Source organism: Notamacropus eugenii, chromosome 1, assembly GCF_028372415.1.
Source record: "Notamacropus eugenii isolate mMacEug1 chromosome 1, mMacEug1.pri_v2, whole genome shotgun sequence".
Lineage (NCBI taxonomy): Eukaryota > Metazoa > Chordata > Mammalia > Diprotodontia > Macropodidae > Notamacropus > Notamacropus eugenii.
Window position 1 is genome coordinate 634,057,799 of NC_092872.1, and position 18,835 is coordinate 634,076,633.

Consider the following 18,835-nt stretch of genomic DNA (forward strand, 5'->3'; position numbering starts at 1 on the left):
AAATGTTTGAGGAACAGGAGGTATTGGAATTTTGGATGACTCCATTCAGAGTTAGCCCCACTGGCACTTCTTCCTTCTGGTTTTGTTTGATTAGTAAATTACTAAGATATCAACATCTCTTATGTTCATCATATTTGTGAACTGTCTTACAACTTACCTTTTCTCTGGGTTGTTGATTTAGGGTGCTGGCACAGATGAGGGCTGCTTGATTGAAATTTTGGCTTCTCGGACTCCAGAAGAGATCCGACGGATCAGTAGTACTTACCAACAACGTAAGTAGCCTATTAAAGTAGCCTCAATTAAGGTTTTGCTATAATCATAGAATGGGGACTAGCTGTGGGGACGTATATATTGTGAACCTTTCTTCATGGAATCACTGAGCTAGAAGAGAACCTTCAGGGATTTTCTGGTCTCATCATTCTTTTCCAGGCAATTAAGTGCTTAAAAACTATTTAAGACTGAATGTGGACCTTAGGTGGAGACTCAAATCCACACAGCTTATTTTAAGGTTTATATCCCACCAAAAGTTGAGAAGCTATTTCTTATTTCAAAGTGAACACTAAAATTAATTCAAGACACATTTAAGTGCCTATTCTGTGTAAGGTTTTGTGCCAAGTGCTATTTTAGAAGGTGATGGGTATTAACATGACCAAGTATGCTATTGAAGGGACTCTCTTTGGAGTAGAGCTTGTACCAGATGACTCTGGAAGTCTGTGTCTCTGTAATGAGAAACTGAACTAGAATGGCTATAGCAGAAGTGGAAGGGGGAAGGGAGGATGACAGATATGGAATGATAAGGTTTTGACAGCTGATTGGCTGTGGAAGACAAAGGGGAAGAAAGACGCCCTTAATGGAGTCAGACTTTGAGGTATCCAGGTGGCACAGGAGATAGAGTGCTGAGCCTGCAGTCAGGAAAACCTGGCCTCAGACATTACTGGCTGTGTGACTCTGGCCAAGTCACTTAACCTCTGTTTGCCTCAGTTTTATCATCTGTAAAATAGCCTTAGTAGCATCATCTATCTCATAGGATTGTTGTGAATATTAAATGAAATACTATTTGTAAAATATTCGGCATAGTGCTTGATACATAGTAGACACTATATAAATTCTAGTTCTGTTTATTATATTATTATTACTAGATATTGTGATACTATCAATGGACAAAGGGAAGTTGAATGGAAATTACATTAAAATAACTGCTTAATAAATGCTCATTGAGTTGAATTAGGGGATAGGTTTTGAGCAAAAGATGATGAGAAATGATGAATTTGAGATGCTGGCAGGAACTGATTTTGTGTCTCACCTTTGTATCCCTAGCTCTTGATAGAGAACTTTATATATTGTGTACTGTAAAAAAAAAAAACACCCCAAGGGTTTGTTAAGTTGATTTGGAAAAAGTTTTCAGAACTTTTTGAATAAGCGCAGCCAAATCTGCAGTAGGATTCTTGGAAATCTCCTCTGGGAGTTGTCTCCTGTAATACCCTTCAGTTCTGCCTGTAAGGAAACTCGCTGGTGACTTAATTCTGTTGATTTACTCAACAGATGATGGGCTAGAGTCAGCAGTGAAGCCAAAATGGTGAAAAAGTAATTCCCAAAATCAGATTCACTGAGTACATGAATCATTCCCCATAGTGAGGCTCCACTCCCCACCTCTCAATAGGACCTGGAGCAAGCTCCCAACCCTTAGGAACTGAAACATCTTTTCCTTTACACTAGAAACCATTGAATCAAGTTGATCTATATTATTTGGCCAAAAATGAATATTGTGGGTTTTTTCATGCTATGATAATTAAGCTGTTTCAGAAGATGGGTTGGGCATGGAGAAGATAGGTGTCTCTGGGATGGCAAAGGAACTGTTTTAGTAGTTGGTTTTTTTTTTAATGTTTCTGGGATGTGACTAATAATTTTTTTTTGGTAGAATATGGAAGAACTCTTGAAGATGACATTTGTTCTGATACTTCTTTCATGTTCCAGAGAGTACTTGTGTCTCTTTCAGCAGTAAGTCAAATACTTGAAATTTGGCACGGGATGCAATTTTGGGTGACTAGATAACTTCTGAGAGCTGTTCCAGCTCTGTGTCTCTGAGCCCTTGATCTTTAAAAGTTCCCTTCCTTCCATTTTGTTCTTTTTATCACTCATTTGGTATTTCTCCCTTGCTTGGGTCATTAATTGTCTTCTCATGTGTCATCTCCTCTAGTAGGTCGGCAGATCCTTGATGTAAAGCACTAGGGCTTATGTTTAAAACAAAATCCTCATGAGTGGTTGACACTGCTTTACACACATAGCTACTTCATAAATACTTATCAGATCGTTGGAGAGTTTCCTTCACATCGCAGAAGAGAAGGTCTTGGGCTGGATGATTTCCAGCATCCCTTTTAGCTTTCACTGCTATGATAAGTGACCCTGAGGATCCAAGAGGACAGATCTGTGTAAGATGATACAGTTTGCAGACTTTTGTGAAAATCTGCTTCTATGATAATAATTGTTTCCCTTTGTTTTCAGGCAGGCAGAGATGAAGGAAATTACCTAGATGATGGCCTTATGAAGCAGGATGCTCAGGTTGGTAGCTTGCTGCCTTTTCTCCATACGTGTGCCTGGAGGCACAAATGATTTGTGTGCTTCTTTTTTACCCTTTATCAATTAGACAGAGGCCGTTTTTTTGTCCAGTGTTTAGCACATAATAAGTGCTTGGCACATAGTAAGGTCTAGATAAATGCTTGTTGGTTAATTGATTGGATAGTTTTCACTTACCTCATTGAGAAGCTGTCATATGGAAGTTGCCTTCAGACCGGTGGAGGAAGGGAAAGGTATTTAAACTTCCAATTAGCAGCTAGGAATCACAGTTCCAGAGCACTGTGCCTCTGGAAGACCTGAGCCTCATGTTCAAATCTGGTTCACTGTGTGACCCTGGGCAAGTCCCTTAACCTCAATTTGCCTCAGTTTCCTCAATTGTGAAATGGTAATAACCAGCACCTACTTCCTGGGGTTCTTGTGAAGATCAGGATAACATTTCTAATCTGCTTAGCATAGAGTCTGGCACTAAGTAGATACTGATGTTTATTCCCTTTCCCTTCCCCCTGATTTAAACACATTTCTCAAATTCAGATGTGAATTTTTGGTGCTTCAAAGCAGCCAATATATGTGCCTGTTAGCATATTCCTCGGGCGCTTAGTTGAATATTTATGAAAGGCAGTGAACAAATGTATTTTTAATTGATAAATTTTCAAGCTAAAAGAGAATCTGTAAGGTTTAAATGCAGTGCACAGTGGTGGTTGAAAGGGTTTGAATGATTTCTCCCATTACCGGAGGGCAAAGTTAGAACTACTCTGTAGAAGTTAAAGGGAGACAAATTTTGAATTATTATAAATAAGAACTTCTTAAAGCATTTGATAGGGAATAGGGACTGGAATTGTGATTTCATTGGTATTATAGAGAATCCCTGAATGAGGAAATTCCTTCTCCAAAGGCAGGTCCGTGCCTTCCCTACTGACTTATGGTCTTATGAGAATTGCCTAGAGTGCTAAGAGGCTAATTGTCTTGTCTAGTATCACACAGGTATTATATGTCAAAGGCAGGACTTTAGGAACTTAGGAAGGATGTTTGCAAACCCAACTGGTAACTATGAGTGGAAGAACACAAGGCGGTATTTTCCAACCCAAACTATAAATGCAGGGTAATAAAACATCTAAATTCTCAGCTGTAGACTCCTTAGCTTTGTAACTCAGGAAGTAGCAATTGAGGGAAGAGGGAAAAGCAAGATATAGGGAGAAAGAGGAGCCAGTTTTTATATTTTAAGTGCCTTTAACAGTAACATTTTATAGAATAAAAATGTGCTGCTGCTGGTTGGTAAACATTGATCTAGGTGACTTGACTGACCCTTTTTTTTTTTATTTTTGTGGATGATGAGAGAAGGAAAAGAAATTCTCAGTTGTCCTTCAACTAGGCATTAAATACTTTCATGAGAGGCAATATGGTGCTGTGGAAACAACCCTGGATTGGGAGGCAAGAGAACATGATAGCTGAGTGACTTTGGACAAGTTGCATTACACTCATAGGTCTGTTACCTCCTCTGTAAAATGAAGCTCTGAACCAGACAATCACTGGCTCCCTGACGTATAAGTATGAAATGTCAGAACTGAAATGGAAAATCTTAAAGATTGTCAAACTCTGAAACATCCTTTGGATTTCTAAAATGTGCCTTTCATTGATCAGAGAAGCAGCTAGGTAGCTGAATAAAGAGAAAAGGGAAGAAAAAGAGAAAAGAGAGCGATCACTTCTACTCCCAATGAGGATACAAGTTGATGGAGAGCATATTATAGTCAAGGCTCCTAAAATCAAGGGCTGGTATTTCTGTTGGGTTTGTAGATAAGTAAATTTCAAGTGTGGGCCTAGATCTTGAAGCTGGACTTCATTGCAATCTCTGACAAATCTAACCTTTCAGAGCTTTAGTTAGTTTTGTTTGCTTTTTTAAAAGATCAATGAATTCAAAGAATTAAATTACTTTAAAGATGTAAGCACATAAGTATTTGACATTATTCTTTGATGACCATTGTTTCGTGAAAAGAGCATAACGTGATGGATAGAGAACAAGCCTTGATGTTGGGAGGAACTAGGTTCGAAACCTACCTGTGAAACATTAATGGCTGTGTGGAAGTGCTAAGTGACAACCTCTCAGTGCCACAGGCAGCCCTCTAAGACAGAGGAGCTACTGGTCTGAATCAGTGAAGGGGTTTCCACTCCAAAAAGGCCCCACATGGTTGAAATTACAATTCTGGACATCTCCTTCCCCTGTCTTCAAAGAATCATCTAAGCAGCCCTAAGTGGAAGGAGGGTGCTACTTTATAGAATGGAAATTGCAATGGCATTTTAATGAGGATACCAAATGGATGGAGAACCTCACACAAGCAAAAGAGTTCATTACACACTGTCTTTGTGTTTGCCAATTGCCCCTTTTCATTGAATTCTTCCTGAACCATGGAAGCAATTAATAACTCAATTCACAAACATTTATTAATTGCCTATTACGTGTCAGGTACTGGAGGCTCTGGTTTCAAAAGCAAAAAATGAAAGTCTCAGCCAGCTAACATTCTAATGGAAGAGACAAGGATAGATATGAATATATACAGCATAAATAGATAATATATACAAATTAATACAAGGGAGGTAGGGAGGTCACTAGCAACTTGGGAGATCAGGAAAATTTCATATAGAAAGGGATGTCTGAGGTGAGTCTTGATGGAAGAGATGGATTTTTTGAGGCAGAAGCAAGGAGAAAGTCCATTCTAGACATGTGGAAAAACCAGTACAAAGGTGGGAGATGAATTGTCAATGTGTGAGGAACAGAGACAAGGCGGAGGGAGAGTCATAGAAGGCTAGAAAGTGTTGAGGCTATTTCCTAGAGGCAGTTAATAACTCCTTTGTGCCAAGTGTGAGACTTCCAACCATGCCACCCCTATTTGGATTTGTGAAAATATGTCAAGTAGCCCCAGGATCATAGAACTAGAAAAATCTGAACTTTCCAGAGAACTCAGCAAGAAGAAGAGGGCAGCAGCTGCAGCAGCTGCCGCTGCCCGAGCTCCATGCACAAGAACTTGCCCCCTCTCCCCTAATCTTCTCTTTCTTCCACTCTATCCTCCAACATCCCAACTGACTCCTGGGCAGTCCCCTCTCACCCCACCCCAGACATGGGCATTTCGACAACGGGCATACCACGAACATAGTTGTGTTTTTAAAAGTTAATAAAATCAGTAATAGGAAATGCTGACTTTGAAATTTATGATGTTCAGTGTGCAAGACAGTTAATTATTTCCTTATGGTAAAGAAGCCCCTAGGCATTTTTTTCATGACTTGTACTTTTTGTTTCAATGTGTATATGCAGGGGCTTAGACTGAGGTTTGATTTTTGGTTAACTAAATGTACACAAGCATTTATAATTGTTAAGCTCTGAAATTAAAATGTTGTACTGAATTTACCATAAAAAAAGAACTAGAAGAATCTGACTCTTTCATGTGTTTTAATTCATATTAGGACTTGTATGAGGCTGGTGAGAAGAACTGGGGAACTGATGAGGTGAAATTCCTATCCATCCTTTGTTCTCGGAACCGAAATCACCTACTTCATGGTAAAACTCTTGGCTACATTTTTTTCATTGATTTATTAAAAATTTAGCCCTGTGTGTGAACAAATAATTAAACTTCCTTAATGACTATTTACATTTATATCAATTCCAACATCTACAGTACATAGCTCTTTAGTCACTCCCACTAAGTCTCCATCAGAATTATTTCTTCATTCTCATTCTCTTATGATTATAGTTAGTGTAAACTCTGCTTCTGGCTATGGTGTTTTTTCAATTTGCTTTATTTCATAAAGACTTTTCTAGATCTCTTTATACTCCGACGCTTTTTGGTCATAATGCTATTATCGTATATTTTTTCTTTTTTGCCACTACGATAAGGTTGCTGTGAAAATCTTCAATCAGAAAACTCCTTTTTTTTAAATGAATTTATTTATTTTTAGTTTTCAACATTCACTTCCATAAGCTTTCAGTTTTCTCTGCCTCTCTCCCTTCCTCCATCCCCAAGATGGCATGCATTCCAATACAGGCTCTACATATACAATCGTATTAAACATATTTTCCTATCAGTCGTGTTGTATAGAAGAATTAGAATGAATGGGAGGAATCGTGAGAAAGAAGAAACAAAACAAAAAAGAGAGCAAATAGTATGTTTCAATCTGCATTCAGACTCCATATTTCTTTCTCTGGATGTGTATGGCATTTTCCAGCATGAGTCTTTTGGTATTATTTTAGGTCCTTGCATTAAAACTCTTTCTTAAAAGATTGTTTTTAGATGGGGAGAAAATTTTGGAATTCAAATTCTTGTGGAAGTGAATGTTGAGAACTGAAAAATAAATTATCTATATATATTTTTAAAAAAAGATTGTTTTTGATAAATCTTTTAGGCTATATTCCTAATGATGGAATTACTGGGTCAAAGGGTATGATTCTTTTTGTAACATTTATTGTATATTGCTGATTGTTTTCTAAAATGATTCCATAAGCTTTGAACTCTGCCATCAGTCATATGAGTGTGAGGTGGCATATCAAAGTTATTTTATCTTTTTGATTATTAGTAAGGATTGACATTTTTTCAAGAGTTTTTGGCTATATTTCCACATAACTGCTGTGAAAGATGAATTCAGCTTTATATGTATTAATTATAATGTTTTCTACTTTATTCAGTGCAGACAAAAGTACTGAATAGTTTCATATTAAGCATATCTCTTGATATAAAAATTTTGGAGTGACTATTATTATATAATTATACACTCATAGTACAGAAGAAATCATATTTGGAGTCAGACACATGATTTAGATGTTAGTTCTGCTGCTTGCTTTAATACATATATGACCTTAGGCAATTCACTTAATCTCCATAGGCCTCAGTTTCCTCATCTGTAATATGAGGTTAGACTACCTGCCTCCATACGCGTGTAGATTGACATGTGGAGATGACTAGGCTCTCAAAAGCAGTCACTAGAATACAAACTCTAGCAGATCCTACCAAAACTTCATCATAGACCTTTAGCCATGGACTGAATACATTCAGTATGCTATATGAACATTAACCTTGCTGTGTACAGGGAAGCTTGTCAACTGACTGGCTGAATCCAGGATGCTGAGTTCTTTGGCTACAGCAACTCAAGTTATAGAGAAGTTACCATCTGCATTAGAGGCAGGGCCCACACTAATGATACTTCTGTAATGTTACTACATTACAGAAAGCAGCATGGCAATATGGAAAGCAAATTAAAACTAGGGTCAGAAGCCCTGGAGTTAAGTCTAGTATCTACCATTGACTACCTAAGAGACCATGGGTGAGCATCCTAACTTCCCTGCACTCCCTAAAGCCCAGTGTTTTGGGGAGGAACGTGTTCTGTAAATTGCACGGGTCTATCTACCATGTATGTAGCCAGAATTAATCAGAATAATGACATATTTATTATTAATCATTAGCAGCATGAATAATGTACTCAGAGTCTCTTTGTTATATAAGTGTTTCTAGGAAACAATCTTTATAGTCAAGTCTCTAATTTAATATCAGCAATCTCAAGACTTACAATTCTAATTCATTTTTTTTAGAGAGAATTCTTTAGTATACAGGAAGGAAAATATAAATTTTAGTGGTACTTATTCTTGAATAGTAGTTGTTATTTAAAGTAATTGAGGCAGCTTCTTTAGGGGGTATACTGATGAACGGGTGAGTAATTGTAAATTTTATTTCATGTGTATTTCTCAATCTCTCATTCAACTGACTTGTGCAGATCCCTGTCTGATTTTTGCAGTGTGCCTTTGAGTTCTTTGTAAGAAATGTGCTATGTGATCACAAAGGAATGACTATAATCACTGTTTTCCTATTTTGAGAGGCAAAAGAAATGTAATGAGGTATTTTATCTTTCACTTATGTCATTATGGCATTAGCCTGTGGCAGACTATAGAAGCACAACTCCATGGTCTTCCAATTACATATTTTATATAGCTTGTGGGAAACATTAAACATTAAGTGGAATAAGTTTGGTAAACTACACACACACACACACACACACACACACACACACACACACACACACACACACACACATACACACACACACAATTGAATAGGAACAATCCATTTTGAAATTTCAAATGATTCCACACACTTGGATGCTATCAACAGATAATTACTGCTGCAAACAAGTATTTATGGGCTTATCAACTTTGAGACTGTGAGTTTTCTTTTGTTCCCTAGTGATTTTTCTTTCCAGTGGCATAAATCTCCCCCTGGTGGTGATGTCTTAGGAATGCCTTTAAAAGGAATATCTTTTGGGAACAACTAGGGCAGACCCCATAAGTCTGGGGCCGGGGGAGTCAGGGAACTTCTGTGTTTGAGGACGGGGAAGCAGATGCTGTGAGAAGCATTTGGAAAGTTGAACATGACCATTTGTTTCCAATTCTTGATGTGGTTGGATTGAGGGGGAGAAGAGACACACCAGTAGGAATACACTAGTGACAGCTGGATACACTTGGCAAATAATTGAGGAAAATCTAATTAAGTCTTGATCTATTGAAAAGAGTTGAAACAGCCAGTTCTTATTGAAATGCTAATCAGTGAAGGGACTGGGTGGCTTCAGTTGTGACTTGTGATAAGAGAAAAAATGAAGCCAGAAGTTATACCCAAGCCAGGAATTCAAACACTTGCACAGTTAGCTGACCAAGGAAGTAGTGAGTCAGCAAACCAAACTCCTACTCAGTGGCAAAATGAAAATGTTTTCTTCTAAAGGGACTGAAGATAGGTTCCTAGATTTTAAAAAAAAAATGCTTATTCTCACATTTTTCTTGTTGCTATTTTTTAAATGTAACTAATTTCCCCCCAGTTATCAAGCATTTATTTTTCTCTCTCCCAGATCCCCATTCCTGAAAATAAAACCAAAGTCCCAAAACCTTTGTGACAGGCAGTCAAGCATAATCAATCTCCACATGGGCCAGGTACAAAAACATGTCTTAATTGTTAATGATGTTTGTTCCCAAATGTAGTTTTTGATGAATACAAGAGGATTACCAAAAAAGATATTGAGCAGAGCATTAAATCTGAGACATCGGGTAACTTTGAAGATGCTTTACTGGCAATAGGTAAGAATCAACTTTTTGGAACAGTTCTTATGGGAAAAAAATAATGACTGATCTTTTCATGTCCTTGTCCATATTACTAGCAGTTTTTTATGGTGTGGGAATACATGTTTGTTTCTTCTTAAAGACATCACCTGTTGCCTTGGTCTCTCTCTCTCTCTCTCTCTCTCTCTCTCTCTCTCTCTCTCTCTCTCTGCATCTTCTTCCTCTACAGGTCAGGGAGGATATGAGAGAATGGTTGGAGCTTAATAACCCATCATTTTGAAACTATATTCACCCCTGTTTTGTAATGACCTTTATGCCTCTTTTTGTCAAGGATCATGAGATCCTAGATCTGAACTGAAAGCGACCTCAGAAGCCATTTAGCTTAACTTTATCATCTTATAGATGAGCAAACTGAGGCTGAGGAAGGCTAAGTGGTTAGGTCACAAAGGGAAGTGAACATGAAGGGAGAATAAACCTAGTTCCTCTGATTTCAGATCCGCTGTTCTTTCCACTGTGGCAGTAACAAGATTGAGGCCAATTTTCCTAACCCTAGACATTTTAAAAATTAAATATATTGTTGTTGTTTTTAAAGAAAAACATTCCTGTCATTTCCTAATTTCCTCCCCCTAAAAAACCCACCCTTTATAACAAAGCATAGTTAACAGAAAACAAGCTAATACACTGACCTTATCTAACAAAAAATTTCTCATTTCACACCTACGATCCCCAACTTATCCCCCAAGAAGATGATCTCTCAGTGAAAAGTACTTTAATATGACCTGTCCTATAGACTTGTTCTTCCTCAAAGAACATTGTATGATTAAAGTTTCCCTTTTAAGGGAATCAGCAGATGCTTTTTGATAGCTTGTCATACAACATTTTGTCCTAGGAAACATTTTTCATCTTCACAAACCTTTAAGTGCTATATAAATGTCAGTTATTGCTATCATTCATTATTTTCATTATATATCATCTGTGGTCTCTTTCTACTGCCTTTTTTTTCCCTTCACAGTAAAATGCATGAGGAATAAATCTGCATATTTTGCTGAAAGGCTCTACAAATCAATGAAGGTAATGAATCAGTCAAGAAATATTTATTAAAAACCTGTAATATGTCAGATGGGCATCAAGGTGGTACAGTGGATAGAGCACTGAGCTTGGAATCAGGAAAACTCATCTTCATGAGTTCAAATCTAGCCTCAGTCCAGTATCCAGGTCCTGCCTTCTTTGATTAGGTATAAAATAGAATCCTGTCCTGAGGACAGGGTCCTGTGTGAACCTGAGGACCTTGGTTTTATATTCAAGCAAAGAGGGTAGGACATGGGATTAGCAAAGGAGATCAAGGAGGAGACCAAGAAGGATCACCATGATAGGGAAAGCCTAGGGTGGTGAAAGTATGCAGAAAGAGGTTTTTAACACCACAGAGTCATAAAAATGTTGAAGAGAAGGGGCCATTGGACTTAAAGATCATTGTAAAGAGAAGTTTCTGTCCAGTGGTGGGACTGACACTAGATTATGAGAGCTGAGAATGAGTGGGAAGTGGAGAAAGACAATGACTAGATAGCTTTCTTTCGAGGGTTTTATAAAGAAGACTCATATATGAGGATGGTTTGAAGAAATGGTAAGGTCATGTGATGGCCTTTTTTTTTTTTTTTTTTTGAATTTAGGTGTTTGAAGACATCAGGGAAAGGAGCTAGTGGATAGGTGGAAGGTGAAATTTAAGGAGAGAAGGGATGATTGAAAGGGTAAACCTAAAGAGGAAATGGGAGAGAATGAGTTCAAAGCCACAAGTAGAAGCTTGACATTGAAAAAGAATAGAGCTGTCTCATCTTTTGAGATTGAGGCAAAGGGAAAAAGGATGAGGAATGAAGCTGAGGCTATTTAAAGTGTAGTGCTGAGGGAGACAGAGAGTTTGACATAGGTGACCTTATTTTTTTCAATGAAACATCCTGAGGCAAAGGGAGAATTAGAAGGTCAGGAGTAGTATCATTTTTACTTAACAACTGGCATTTCTAAAGGGTTTTGCATTTTGTAAAGCACATGCCAGCCATCTTTCACTGTATCCTCACAACACTCCTATAAGTGTGGCTTAAGTATTAGTAAACTGGTATAATTAGTAAGTATAAGTATTAGTAAAATGAAGAACTCCGAGAAAGGAGAGTTAGCTTGCTCACAGTCACAAAGCTAGTAAGTGGCCTGGGTGGGATTTGAATCTAGAACTCATGGCTAAATCCTATGCTCTGCTACTACATAACAGCTGCTTGTTTGGGGAGACTTTGGACTAGTTATAGTTAACTACATGCAAACTAAATACATATATTGTCATATAAAATATGGGAAGTCATACAGTCCTGGGTTAATGAATTAAAGGAGAAGTTTGGTGTTCTCATTATTCCAGCATGGATCAATAACCATCCTTCCTAGTTTGGTTGTGGTTCTAAATTTGCCACTTTTGTCTTTCTTAGGGCTTAGGTACTGATGATGATACTCTCATCAGAGTGATGGTTTCCCGTTCAGAGATTGATATGTTGGACATAAGGCAGAATTTTCGGAGGATGTATGGGAAGTCTCTATATTCTTTCATCAAGGTAAGTCAGAAAAGTCTTGCTTTGTCCAAAAGGGCAAACACTGATAGGTTCTTGATCTGATTCATTGGGTGCTATTGATGACTCAAGCCAATTTCTTGTTCCCTTGTCTCTGAAACTTGAGTTGGAAGGGATCTTATAGGTCATCTAATCCAAACTCATAGCTGCATAGGCATGTCTTTGAAAACATTTCTTCTTGAAGATATGTTAGGAAGGCAACCTATTGTTAGGAAATTGTTCATCCCATGAACCTGAAATCTGCCTCTTGTAGCTTGTACTCAATTGTTTTTGGTCTGCCTTCTGGGGTCAACAGAACAAGTCTAATTCCTCTTAGACACAATAGTATTTCATGTTCCCCACCAAGTTCTCTTTTCTTCAGGATAAGTAGCCAAAGTTCTTTCAACTGATCCATGTTTGGCAGTCTCCAATCCATCATATTCACAGCTCTTCTTTAGATATAGTCTAACTTGTCAATGCCTCTTATTGATTATCTCCAATATATCATAGACAGATATGAATATCTTGTTTGTCCATAGTTATTTTCTATTTGTCTCCCTCATTGGTCTGTGAGCTCCTTGGGAGCAGGGACTGTCTTTTTGCCATTCTTTGTGTCACCAAGTGCTTAGCTCAGTGCCCAGAACATAGCAAGTGCTTAATAAATGCTTGTTGACTGACTCTCATAAACTGTGGTGCCTAGAAATGAACACAGTATTTCAGATGTGGTCTGACCAGAACAGGCAGGGCACAACAGTGTTATCACCTCTATCTACAAAGAGAAATTATCAGGAATTTCTCATTCCTTTCTTTTCCCCCTGATTCTTAAGACTTGGCAAAGTTAGAAGCTGGGGGTGGAAGAGTTCACAGGATTTTTGACTTGTCTGCATAATGATGGTTGTGTGTATGAAGGCAGAGTAAAATTTATACTTTAGTGTCTTTGGAGGAGGGATATCTTTGGAGTAGGATGGCATAAAATAGGTCCATATTTACCCACCGTCAGTTTTTGTAGACTGAAAATCTGAGTGATTATTGCTTTCTTCTTGAAGATAAAAGGCATTAAAAGAGAGGAATGTGAATTAAGCAAAGAACATTGGAAGATGTGGTGGTGCTGTTGCCTTACATAAGTAGCCTGTTCTAGCTATAACCTTATGGGAAGGGACAGGAAGGGGAACTAAAAGATTACTAGGGATATGGAATAGCTTTTTAGTCACATTGGATCCTTATTTTCCACCTGATCACCTAGTGAAAGGCAGTATGGTAGCACGGAAAGAGAGTACTAGATTTGAAGTCAGAGGACCTAAGTTGAAATTCTGGTTCTGCTAACTCTGTGGTCTTAAAATTTAACATAACTGGGTCTCAGTTTTCTCATCTGAAAAACTGAGGATATTGGACTAGGCAATCTCTAAGGTCTCTTCAGAGAGCTCTTTAGAGCTTCTTTAGAGCTCTTCAAGCTCTAAATCTTTTGATTTTGTTTGTGGCTCTGAGAAGCCAAAGGGGGACTTCAAGATGAATCCTATCCCGCAATGCCACTTACTGCTGGGGCCTCAGCTTCAGGTTAGGGTAAATGACTCAGATGACTTCACTAAGCCCTCTGGGTATGACTGACAATTTGGAGAGGCAGCAAGATGGGGAGTTTTAAACCTAGATCTTTGTTGCGTTAGTAAACTTGCATGTCATTCATAAATTTGCAGATTTTTCAGTGTAACCAGTGAAGGAGATTTCTTGCCTTATTTACTGAGGTAGAAAAGATGCTTTTAAGAATGAGAGGTTTCAACTCTAAGGTTAAACCATACTTCGATCACATTGGCAGAGATCACAAAATATAGAAATAGTGTTAGGGGGCTGTAGAATTAAAGGCACAGTAATATAATGCATGTAGTTGTGAATTGGTCCAAGTCATTTGGAAGTATGATTTATTAAAAGGTGACCAAATACCCTTACTTTTTGACACACTGCAAGACATAAACTCTAAGGAAGTCAGAGAAAGAAAAGTTCTATTTACATTAAAATATTCATTGCAGGGTTTGGGGTTTTTGGGGGTCAGCAAAAAGCAAAGTAGATGCAAAAGAGAAACAAAGTAGATGCTCATCAATTGGAGAATGTTTAAGCAAATTGTGATACATGAATGTAATGAAATATTGTTGTGCCATAAGAAACAGTGGATATGGAGAATTCATAGAAGCATGGGAATATGTAAATGAACTGAGGCAGATTGAAGTAAGCAAAAACAAGAAAAAATATACATAGCAACTCACTCATACTCAGATGGCCAGATCTGTGATCTCAATTTAGAAATTCCTTCCAACGACATAGATCTCAAACCAACCATGTCCGTCTATCTGTCCTACGTGACTCTTGCCTATGTCTGTGTCTTCACGTAAGTTCACTACAGAGAATCCATCCAGTGTGATGGAGGCCTTCCTTACTTTCTCCTGACATCTCAAGGGGACTTGTGGAATGTTCTGACTGTCCACTTGTCATCCCTCTTCCTTATCATGTGGCCAGCTCATCTTCTCTTTTTATCGTACAGTTCTTTAATGAGAAGTATAAGCAATGTAAATTAATAATCCCGACAGAGGAGACAGAGAGTTCAGGAAGTGCCTTGGTCAGCAAATATCCGACTTTCTTGACAAATGAAGAGAGGTAGCTACCAAGGGTAATAGTAAGCTAGACTATTAAATAGTTAGTAAAATCTTATAATTTTTGTAATAATGTGGTTTTGCTAACAACAGTGGAACCACAACTTTGAAAACCCTAAAATCTGTCAGTGTTGGATGTGCTTCTGGAGTAGACAGAAATGGCAATAAAGAGAACACAGTGACTACAGCCAGGGGTATGCTGGAACCAGCTTACTGGCTCTTTAGGGCCAATTGTAAATTTTCATTGTGAGTATTTGCAGCAAACTTCAAACTAGGGCTTGATTTATTGTTTTGTTTATTGCTTGGAATTAAGAAAATGTTGGAGAAAGTTAACAGTGCGGGTTAAACTACAGAGAACCATTTGTTAAACATCTACTAGCATACCCCCAACTTACAATAATGTAATTAGGATAAAAGCTACACAACTTGGCCTGCATAATTGTAACGACCAAAATAGGTCCTGGAGAAGAAATGAGAAAAGACACCTGTCTCTACTGTTTATAGACATGAGGTTCTCTGCATGTAGAACCCGAATGTATTGTCATTATTTGGTTGATTGTTTTGGTTAGTTTTGCTGAATTGCCTTTTAAAAAATTCTTTGTGATAAAGGATGGTTCAGTGAGGAAGGGAGGAAGGAAGGATATATTGAGAAATGAAACTGATATCAAGATATAGAACTGCATCTTAGAGATCATCAAATTCAATCTCTTTCTTTGTAGAGTAGGAAATTGAAATTTTATATGATACCCTAGCTTGTACAGGCACTCCGCAACTTATAAACAGGGGGTGTTCCAAAGGCTGATAAGAAATTAGCCATTTGGCGCTTGGAACATGTTTTCCCATAGAAACAATGTCAAACAGTATTTGATTGGGGAGATAGGATTCCATTTTCAACTGTATATTGGATATCTCCTGGATGTCCAAAAGAGAATTCATTGTGTTTTTTCCAAAATTGACTTTCTCTAAACTTTTCTAATTCTTGAGAAGCTACCAATGTCTTTCCAGTCATCCAGATTTGCAACCTCAAAATTCCCTCAGTTTAGGCAGTTAGGTGGCACAGTACAGCCTGACCATCTAGCCTCAGACACATCCTAGCCGTGTGAGCCTGGGCAAGTCTCTTAACATCTGTTTGCCTCAGTTTCCTCATCTGCAAAACAGTACCTACTTCCCAGGGTTCTTGTGAGGATCAAATAAGATAATTGTAAAACACTTAGCAGAGCTCCTGACACATAGTAAGCACTATATAAGTGTTAGACCATTGTCAGTATTATAATAATGGAGACACTAATGATTTTGGTATCAGAAATCCTAGGGAAAAATTACGGATCTGTCACTTATTATCTGTGAGACGCTGGGCCAGTCGTAGCCTTTCTAGGTCTTAGTTTTCTCATCTACAAATTGAAATTGGCTTAAAGACCTCTGAGGTTCCTTTCAATTCAAAATAGATGATCCTTTGTTCTTTCTTTCTTTGGCTTTCTATTCCCCCTCCTACCCCATATTCAAATGGTTGCCAAGGCTTAATTCTGTTTCCACATCTCTTGCATCTCTTCCCTTTTCTTCACTCATTCAACTACCATTCCTCTCTCCATGGACTCCTAATTGGTCTTCCTGTCTCCATTTTCATTACCTTCTTCATTAAAACCACCACCTGTCTTGGGAACAGTGGCCCTAGAGGAATAGTTATAAGAAATCCCAGTCAGAGGAAGCGAAGAGGGACAAAGAGTTTCTGACCATTGATTGGGTTACCAGACTAGGGTAGCTCTTCTGGTGGCTGCTGTATGCAAGCCTCATATTTGAGTCAAGAACTGTCTAAATACTTGATGGAGATAAATTATTCTAACTATGGCATTATTTCTTCTAGGATGATACATCGGGAGATTACAGGAAAGTTCTGCTCATACTCTGTGGAGGCGATGATTAATATTCAGTCTACGCTGGATTGAAATGAGTCAAGAGCCTAAGATTTGGGCTGGTTTTATTATTTTGGGCATCATTTTTCTATAAGGCTGTTTAGAATTCACCTAAAATGCTTGTTGTCAATTAAAAACACTTTAGCTTACTTTTAATATGAATTATCAGCTATTGCTCAGTTTTTAAGTTCATTAACTCAGAAAAAAACTTTCAAAAGATTTTTTTCTCATTGCTATTTCTAGAGAAATGAGAATATTCAATATTACTTTTATTAAAAAATGTTTCATTGATGACTTTTTTTATTTTTTACATCCCCAATTGAATGGTGATGAAATTGTTTGAAATTTTCCTGCAGGTGGTAGTTGTCCATGCCAAAGAAGATTAGGGGCTTGATAGTCAGTTTTTCTGCAATGTCACATTACCTTCCACTGAAAACCCTCAGCCCTGTCCCTTAATCCTCCTACTTTGTCCTGCTTTTTGATTTGAAGGTCATATTATCATCTTGGCAAGAAAACCTACCATTTTATCTCTTCATATGTCTATAGAAAGAATATCCACACTTCTGCTCCTGTTTTTATTGTGGGATTGTATCAGTAATAGATCTGAGGGTCAGGAATGGTGGCTCCCACCTGTAATCCCTGATACTATGGAAGACTGAGGGTGGTCAATTCCTTGAGCTAGGGAGTTTTCAGCTACAGTAGATCTAAAGCTGATTAGGTATCTATTCTAAGTCTGGCAACCGTAGGGAAGGTAAGGAGAAGAGGATCAAACCAGTCCAGGTCAGAAACATCAGGTCAAAGCTTCCCTGCCAGTCAGCAATGGAGCTGGGCCCATGAGTGGCCATTGCACTTGCAACCTGGGCAAGATAGGCAAAGATAGATTTTTTTTTAAAAAAAGATCTGATCTATTATGTTTAGTCCCAAATATTCAATTTCAAATGTTTTTCAAACTTTCAATCCAGCAACAACAGCATCACAAATAAAAATCATTCCCCTCTAGACTTGTCCACAATTTTAAAAAAAGCTTCTTGTCTCTAAGGATACCCTGAATAACCCACATTCTGAGTGTGTTTCTGTCTATCACTTCATTCTGGAATTAGAAACAAATGACTAATGTTCTACAGGATGATGGTTTTTGTTTTATGCCTTGCCTAGCTCAGTGAGGGATGAAGATGTTTTGCAAATGTCAGAGCCATAACCTGTGATTTCTTTTTCCTGAAATGTAAAAATTTGGTGGTAGTGGTGCTATAGTGGACCATCTAACCACAAATGCAGTCCGCGTCTTTTTCCTGTAAGCGCTGGGGAGGAAAGTGGGCCTGGGAGAAAGTCACTGTAGTAAGGGAACCATGGGGTACTATAGTAGGATATACTCCTATAGTAGTAGTAGTACTATAGTAGATCTTAAGGTACAACACAGGGACCATAATCTCTACTGGGGAAGAGGCGTGTTCTTCTACATAATTAGCATCCTGGGGCCAAATCCCATTTTTCTCATACTAATTGCAACTCTGATCAAACACAATGTGCAGAGATGGTCCTATAACTAATGAGCTAAATTCTATTGACAGAGCTGCCTTATTCTCCCTTTTTATGATTCATAATTCTCTTTTACATAATGCCTTTGGACTCTAGAACCAGTGCAGATATCTAGCTTAGTAATACATTTATACTTTTATATTTTAACATAAAAATTATTTTCATTTAAATGTGGTTTATGGCTTTCCTATCTAAATTTAATAAAGCATGGTACCTTTATAACTGAGAGTAATCTTTTTCTTCCTGGCTTAGAGTTTTCTTTTCCTGAATTATGCTTATTGATCCCTGCCAAAAAAAATGTTTTTGAAGTTCCTGTACCATGTTCAGCTATTATTAAGAGTGGTAGCAGTTAGTTCAACTAGTTAGAGTGTTAGTTAACTACTAGTTGAACTAACTACTAACATTCTTAGTTGAACTAAATACTAGATAACTCGTTAGAATCAGGCAAATTTTTTTAGATGTCCATGAAAACAAATTTCCAGGGGCGTCAAATAATCCCCAAGTGGTCTGAAA

The 18,835-nt window shown here is 37.8% G+C and overlaps 1 protein-coding gene across 4 annotated transcripts in view; it reads left to right on the top strand.

The window, feature by feature from the left end:
* Nucleotides 1-18,544, top strand: part of ANXA4 (annexin A4) — a 114,053-nt gene extending 95,509 nt beyond the window's left edge. For all 4 annotated transcript variants that reach the window (XM_072635350.1, XM_072635353.1, XM_072635351.1 and 1 more), the window contains exons 6-13: nucleotides 182-272; nucleotides 1,919-1,998; nucleotides 2,503-2,559; nucleotides 6,028-6,121; nucleotides 9,578-9,673; nucleotides 10,668-10,726; nucleotides 12,121-12,243; nucleotides 16,738-18,544. In XM_072635350.1, the coding sequence (XP_072491451.1) occupies nucleotides 182-272; nucleotides 1,919-1,998; nucleotides 2,503-2,559; nucleotides 6,028-6,121; nucleotides 9,578-9,673; nucleotides 10,668-10,726; nucleotides 12,121-12,243; nucleotides 16,738-16,797 (660 nt within the window). In that variant the 3' untranslated portion in view covers nucleotides 16,798-18,544. The remainder of the gene's footprint in view (nucleotides 1-181; nucleotides 273-1,918; nucleotides 1,999-2,502; nucleotides 2,560-6,027; nucleotides 6,122-9,577; nucleotides 9,674-10,667; nucleotides 10,727-12,120; nucleotides 12,244-16,737) is intronic.
* Nucleotides 18,545-18,835: the final 291 nt, after the last annotated feature.